This window comes from Pteropus vampyrus, unplaced genomic scaffold (assembly GCF_000151845.1).
Source record: "Pteropus vampyrus isolate Shadow unplaced genomic scaffold, Pvam_2.0 Scaffold83, whole genome shotgun sequence".
Classification (NCBI taxonomy): Eukaryota; Metazoa; Chordata; class Mammalia; order Chiroptera; family Pteropodidae; genus Pteropus; species Pteropus vampyrus.
The window spans coordinates 4,792,345-4,800,674 of NW_011888864.1; the positions used below are offsets into that span (position 1 = coordinate 4,792,345).

At 33.6% G+C, this 8,330-nt stretch overlaps 1 protein-coding gene across 1 annotated transcript in view; it reads right to left on the bottom strand.

The window, feature by feature from the left end:
• ITGBL1 (integrin subunit beta like 1) overlaps window positions 1–8,330 on the bottom strand; it is a 189,021-nt gene that overhangs the window by 18,759 nt on the left and 161,932 nt on the right. The window contains exon 8 of the mRNA XM_011363195.2: window positions 2,594–2,710. Coding sequence (XP_011361497.1) covers window positions 2,594–2,710 — 117 coding nt within the window. The remainder of the gene's footprint in view (window positions 1–2,593; window positions 2,711–8,330) is intronic.

The following is an 8,330-nucleotide window of genomic DNA, read 5'->3' on the forward strand; positions in this document are numbered from 1 at the left end:
ATAATTCCTTCTATGAAACAATGCTTACAAACTAGAATTGAAATCAAAGTACCCTTAGAAGCTGTTGTAAAGAAATCACAATTTGAGGCCAAGTGCAAATCTAAAGCGAGAGGTCATGTTTCCAGTAAGGTTTCACGTGAATTACAGTGGATCTTCATTATTTGCAGATCCCATATTGCAGAATTCGCCTACTCACTAAAATTTATTTGTAGTTCCCACATCAATACTCATGAAGCTTTAGAGATCATTCGAGAACACAAGAGGAATGGCAAAAAAAAAAAAAAAAAAAATGAGAGCTGCCTGAGGTTCACATTTCTCTTTAAGGTCAAAAGAGGTCACACTCTGCCTTCTTGTTTCAGTTCTTATACTGTAAACTAGTGTCTTTTCTGTAGTATATTTATTGTCATTCTTTTCACATTTGGAGGCTTTTTTGTTGGTGATTTCAATGTTTAAGATGGCCCCTAAGTATAGTGCTGAAGTGCTATCTAGGGTTCCTAAGCGCGAAAAGTCTGTAAGGTGCCTTATAGAGAAAATATGTTATATAATCTTTGTCTGAGCATGAGTTACAGGGCTGTTGGTCACGGGTTCAGTGTCAACAAATAAACTGTATATTACACAGTGTGTCTTTAAACAGAAATGTATGTAAAACAAGCTTATGTACTGATCAGTTGATGAAAATGCTATGAACTTAGCTCTGTATTTCCTTAGGAGCAATGATTCAGTATTCACTAATTCAGTGTTCACTGCGACTTTATAGACCATAACTACCATGAATAACAAAAATTGACTGTATCTTTGACTTCCCTTGTTGAGGAACACTAACAGAGTATATGTGTGGATTGTAAATTATATGTAACTTTTCTGCTTTATGTTACATAGAGTAAACATAAACACACCATTGATGGGGACATATTTGCCTCTCTCTTCCTGAACTATCCCTCTCCAAGCAATAGAACTGACCATCATAAGAGTAAAGATGAAGAAGTGAATAGTAAGGAAAGCAAAAATGTACTCACTGGAATGTGTAAAGGAGATGCAGTTGTAACAGGTTTCTACAATATCAACCATTTCAACCAAGTCACCAAAGCAGATGGACAAGGAGACCTATGTGAGGTAGAGGCACTGCATGTCAGAGAAAACGGCAATGATAATGAGGGCAAGACATGTATATGGTACTTTCTAGGTGCCAAGAGTATGTGTGTGTGTGTGTGTGTGTGTGTGTGTATGGAGGTATGTGTGTGTGTGTGTGTGTGTGTGTGTATATATGTTTGTGTGTGTGTGTGAATTAAATGAGTAGTACATAATCTACTTAACAAAAAGAGACTGTAATCTGCTTAGATATTTCTCATAACTAATACCAGTGAAGGGACAATCTGAACTAAAAGTAATATTGAGATAAAGTCAAATCAGTTTGATGTTACCCTGGGGAAAACTGTGATATAGGGAAAGATCTGTGAACTGAACATCAGTGCTCAATTGTTAGGGGACATTAACACCTTAAACATCACTCACTTTTCCATTCATAAGATGAAGAAAGCAGGAACAGTTACTTAAGGTGGCTGCCATGACTGCATGAGATAAACTACCTGGCACAACAGTTGTTAAAAAGGACCTTTGGCTCACAAAGAAGAGAAAAAAGAAATTTTTGGTCAAATTGCAACTGTTTTGTGGTTGGTTAGAGAGAGAATATATAGATATATATGGACATTCGACGGATGATAGTGATAATGTCCCTGTCTTTCATAAGTTGTACCTGCATTTTGTTTTTATTTTTACCAATAATAGCTCCCAGTTGCATTATGTTAATTATATTGAAGAGATACAGTTATATTCTTTTAGTATGATTCCATGTTCACTTCATTGCAATTGTACTGAAAACCTGGAAGGAGCTGTATTCAGCAAGCATCATCTCTAGTTTTGCAAGACTGAAATAGGAGAATAATGTCGACTCCCATTCCCTTCCCTAGAGAAATCTCAGGCAGTTGCTTTCGATACGCTCCCTCTGGGACTCTCAGAATCCCTTACGTTGACCACCTCTGGTTACCTTTGTTGACCACTCTCTATTTGCCTCATTCTTTCTTTTCACTGTTTCTTACTTTCAGGAAACTTTTATTTAGGTCTTAGAGCCATCACGGGACTTTTGTAATTAAACTTAGGAAGTTATTTCCTTTTTTTCCAAATTTGTAGATGATACTTACTCGCCCCATCAGTATTTATGAATAGAGTAATAGAAATCATTTTACACTGTTCAGTAGCAACAAAGCCTTTCACTATCTCTATAGAATTTAGTTTAGTCTCGACAATCTTTTCTCAATAGCATACTGTGTACTCTACATACTCTTAAATCAAGAGTCCAAGAATATAAAGGTCATTACAAACCTAGCTGTATATTGCTTTTAGGTCTAATTGTACATTGATTTTTGTTTATCTTCTTTTTAACAGAATTATTAAATAGATAGATGATAGATGATAGATAGATAGATAGATAGATAGATAGATAGATAGATAGATAGATATAGATAGATAAAGTAGAATAAGAAAGGCAGGTGAAGCAAGTTGCATGCAGTAGCAGAAGGCTGTGAGAACTGTTCACCTCCACAGACCACACCATCGACGTCTTCACAGCGGCGATCATCACACTCGCACAACCTGCCGTACACCCTGCGATCTCCTGGAGGGTAGCAAGTGCATTTGCCACATTCACATCTACCTGCAAAACACAAAGCATTTTCATTTGGAGATTCACAGAATCAGAAAGGCTTCAAAAAGAAACAAGCATACTATTAAACCCAGACTTTCTGGACCAGTTCTAGGCTGCACCTGATTATAGCTCAACAAATAACTTTTCTTACCCACCCTAAGGTAAGCCAAGGTCAATCAGAAATGCCAAGGAGGTTGATATTGGAAGTGACAATTGTTGGTTCAGAAGTCATTCATATTTACTACTTTCTACTTTTAGTTTCATTCATCTTTGAAGAATAAATCAGTCATTTTGGTATTTCATATTCAACTTAGTTTGATGATACCATTTAACATAACTGAATCAATTTTATATATTTTGACATAATTTAGCATAATGTGGTCATTTTTAAAAATATTTTTATTTTGGGTCTATCTGCTACATAAGAAAAAAATGTTTATAGGTATATTTTGATGTGATATTTTGGCATCAATTTTATAGCTAACAAAACTCATTTTAACATGGAACATATGTCAAAGCACATGACCTAAATATGTTTATTATTCTTAACTTAAAATTTAAATGTATAAACATTTTTGAAATGTTTGGCAAGACTGAAATAGGAGAATAATGTTGGTTTATAGTTGGGAATTCCTTAACTATTATAATTATGACTTTCTTCATTATTTCTTGAGCTGTAACTATGTGTCAAACACTATAGTTCTATGAATTCTATCATTTTGTTTTTATAATACCACACATCGACTAGTATTATCACTATCATTTTACTAAACAGGAAACAGAGACATAATGAGGCCAAGTTACTTTACATGGTGACCCAGCTCATAAGGATAGATTCAAAATCTATATCCATTCACATTAACCTTAAAGTTTGTACACCTAACCATTAAGCTATATTGAATCTTAATATATTCATAACACAGTACTAGAAGACTGTATGAGAAAGTAAATTTATTTTGTTTGAGAAATTGGTAGTGATTTGGAAGAAATTCAGCTGGGTGACTACTCTGAGACATCTGTTACTCTCTGTCATTAGCCCGACCATCATAATTACACACCCACTGAAAAGATCATATGATGCTTCAGGGCTGACCCTGAGATGTTGTTAGTCATTCTGTTGCTGCATTTGTATTTTAAAGAAATTCTGAGTTGGTAGATGATGGAAGAAGGGAAAATTAGTATTTAGAATCATATAATTTCAGAGCTATAATTAAAGATAATCTAATGCAGTGATTCATAATCTTTTTTGGCGGAAGTGCTGGGGTCATGATCCCTTTGCGAATCTGGTGAAAGATATGGCAATAGATACTGTTGTTCTGGCTGCCCTTCAACCAGTCTCTCTTTCTACTTGGAGGCAGTCCCAAGTTCAGCAGAAGGCAGAGCCCCACTTCTCCCACAGTGATATTCTCTCTTCCTATGCCCTGGCGGACAGAACAGAGACACACCAGACAGTATTGGCAGGGCTTTGATTTTTGAAGGTGACAGCAAAGGTACAAAGTGGCAAGTGTAACAGCATAGTAGTTAGTGTCCAGGAACGGTAGAGTTCAAAAGTGATGGCAGCGGGGGCTGGTTCTCGGCAGTGCTTTGCTTCCCTGAGGTGCTGCGTGAGTTGATTGTTCAACCTTGCATTCTGAGCCTAAACCCTTCTAATAAAATCCTTTTTCATCCCAGTTAATGAAGTTGATTTCTGTTGTTTGCCGTCAAGAACTTTAACGGGTAGGACCTAGATCTCTCCCTGAAAAAAATATATTAGCACACATTTATTTATTGTAAAATCTCAGAAAGATCCCAAGTTACTGCAATTTAATTAATAGTTGAAGAAACTCAAGCACACTGAAGCAAAATGAGTTGCCTAAGGCCAGAGAAATAGACATTAGCAATGTTGGTGCTAGAACCCAGATTTCTGAGCCCCAGCTACCTTCTGGTGTGCATAAACACACTAGCCCTTATCTTGGTGGATGTGAAAATGACAAAATAATCCAGACTGTGGAGAGAAAGAGACAAACTATAGGACCATCAGCAGAATGGCTCGGTATGGTTAACTAGTCCTTTACGGACAGATGTCAGAAACATCAATCACCTCATTCCTAAGAGATAATACAGTCCCAGTTACCAAGATAACATAAATTTTTAAATTTGAGAGTAAATGTATTTTTGGTGACAATTTATTAATGTTTCAAGGCATATGGGAAATTTCATCAATATACATTATTGGTGTCTACACTTCTCTGGAAAGGATAAGCTAAATACTGGCATATGGGTCCAATATCTCATTTCATTGTTTTCATTATAAATAGTTTCTGTCTTATATTTATTCTATAAAGTTGGATGGTGTTAATATTCAGTTCTAAGTACATTTTTCCTAATGGATTATGATACATGTATCTTTTTCAAATATCAGAGAATAATTAACCATTTTGCAATCTTTTGTTGGAGTTTTAAAAAGATACATTAGGGCAATTATTAGGTGAATTAACTTTATAGATATAGCTCTGATATAGTTAATAGGTTATATCTTCTGAAAAACAAAAAATCACAAATCAAGAAAGATTAATTTATTGCAGATAAAAAGGTAGAGTAAATTGTTCACGCAGTCTACATTTTAGAGTGCATTCATTATTTTGTTGTCTCAGTTCACAATTTCAGTCCAGTCGGTACCAAGATATATACCTGCCAGGTAAATTTCCACTCATCCTTCAAGATCCAAAATAAATTTAACCAAATCCATGACACTTGCACCCTCCTACTCATGTACATTCAAAAACACAGCAGAATTAACAGTATCACTCATATGCCCTCACAATATTTGAAACAATATTTATTGAAAGAATACATAAAACAATAATCATGTGTGGATAGTTTGGTAATATTCAACAATGCATGAGCTTTGGTGGTAGAACTTGAATGAATTTTGAATAGGATGTCTCTCCCAGAATACATACACATTTCCAATTGCCTGAAAACCTTCTTTTGTGTTTCCCACAGTTACGTCATTGGAAACTCCCATAGCAAATTCATCATCTTTATTCACAAACCTACTCCTATTCCTGGGTCCTTTTATCTAGGAGAAGGTCACCATCTCCTAGATCTAATCTGTCACCAAATCTTAAAAAATCTTGATGACATTTAATTCCTTCCTTTTATTAATTAACTATTCTTCTCCCTTCGATTTGAAATTTCATAAAGTCCACTTTCTTAAAACATACCTATAATTATGTAATTCCCTTTCACATGATGGTCCCAGATGACATTCAAGGCAGAGATCAAATTTCTCAACAGAGCTTTCCATACTTAGTTCAACTCAACTTTCCAATCGTAAATCTAATGTTCATAGTGCAGTCATGTTCAGAGACTTTGCTTATGTGCTCCACTTCATCCCTCTGTCATGCACTCAACCACTTTACAAAATTCTACCCAGTGTTCAATAGCCAGCTCAAATCTAATCTCTTCTATGAAAACTTCCCCACCATCCTTATTTGGTTACCTGGCAGAATTGATCCCCTTCTGTGATCTCATAGCACTTTATTCACACCACTAGTAGATCAGTGAATGCAAATTATATATTAGGTAAGTACATGCCTGAACCCTATCATAAACGATGAGTGCTTTATGGTTGAGGCTGACAGTGAGATTTGTATCCTGTTAGCAGCAAGCAAAGTTCTCTGTCGAGGTCATAGGAAACACTGACATACAGATTATTTTTACATTTTTTAAACAAGAATTTGAGTCCAATCTTTTTCCTTTATTTATTAAATTACATTATTATTGACATTATTACTTCAATTATTATTTTAATGTTATGGAGATATAACTATGGTTTTTTAATAATTATCAAATTAATATTCTTATAAGAACAAAGGTTAATGGAAGTTTGTATGTCTAGCACTAATAAGTGCTATTTTATATAGTATGTTGAGAAAAAAATCTAAAGGAAGATATGCTCAAAGAAATAAAAATATCACATTGTATATATGTACCACATCTTCTTTATCTAGTCATCTATTGAAGGGTATTTTGGTTGTTTCCACATAGGGAAGAGGGGAGGCAAGAGGTAAGTTAAGGGTAAAGGGAGTCAAATATATGGTGATAGAAGAAAATTTAACTTGGGTGGTGAGTACACAATGCAATATACAGAAAATGCATTATAGAATTGTATACTTGAAACCTATATAATCTTATTAACCAATGTCACCCCAATAAATTTAATAAAAAAAGAAAGAAAAAGAAACCACGTAATTTTTTAAAATGCTATTCAAAGATGGACAGAAAGGGTAGAAATAACTGAGAAAAAATTAATTTAGTCAACATCATCAAAATCATCTAACCAAAACTTATCTAAATTTACTCTATGCTGTGTCTTCCTACTCCTATAAAATTTTAATAAAGTAGATAATCTTTCAGCATATATGAAAAGTCCAGTGATATCATTTTATAAGGAATTGCAAACTTTATGAATTATATTTTAAGGCTGATTGTATACTAGCAAAGAAGAGTAATGAAATAAGAAAATATCTAAAAGTTCTGATTAAACATTTAAATTGGACACTTAACTTTTTATAAACTACTTTAAGTCAAGACATTCACAAAAGGCACCATTTAGAGCTCTATGCTTAACTAATCATTTTAATAAATAAGATATATCTCACTTAATTTAAAGCTTTTTAAATTTTCTCATAATCATTAAGATAACTAAATACCTTCTTTCAAAGATGTGCCTTAGATTACATTTTCCATAAGTACTAGATTAAAATAGACATGGGAATATAATGGCAAACAAGAGATATGTAAGTCTGTAATTTCTGCTATTTTATATAACTTGTTTAATTCCACTAAGAATTAATTCCAAATAAAAATATTCAACTATGATATTTCCAAATATCAAATACTTAATTGTTTTGAGCAACGTTACTGACTTTTTTTATAATAAAAATTTAAATAAAAAGGTTATTGAAAGGTCAAAAATTTTAAATATTTGTATTAATGGAAAGTTCACACTATCAGTAGAAATGAAAAGAAGCTCCCCCTTAATCATATAAGAACTGAAAACTAAAATTATAATGAGATTCTATGCCAAACAAGCATTTGAATACTGACAGTAACAAATTTGGCAGTGGTTTGGAAATACAAACCTGTTTTTTATTTTTTACGGCTGATAGAAGTATAATTGGTAGAATATTTTGGGAGACTATTTATTATTATCTGGTAAATTCAACATGTATAATCTATGAACCAGCAATTCAATTCTTGGTTATATTCCCTGAAGAAAAGGGTTCACATTAGTACCAGGAGATGTTCCAGAACAATCATAACAACACAATTCCTAATAGTATCAAAGGAGAAAGATCCCAATGTTCATCAGTAAAAGAGTAGATAAAAAATGTCAGTTATATTCTTTTTTTGCTAGTTATAGAAACATATTTTTATTTATTTTTTAAATTAAGTTTATTGGGAGTAACATTGGTTAACACAATCATATAATTTTCAGGTGTACATTATAATTTAACATCTGTATATGCTATTGTGTGTTTACCACCCAAAGTCCAGTTTCTTTTGGCTACCATATATTTGATCCCCTTTACCCACTTCACCCTACCCCTACCCCCCTACATTTGACCCCATCTACCTCCCC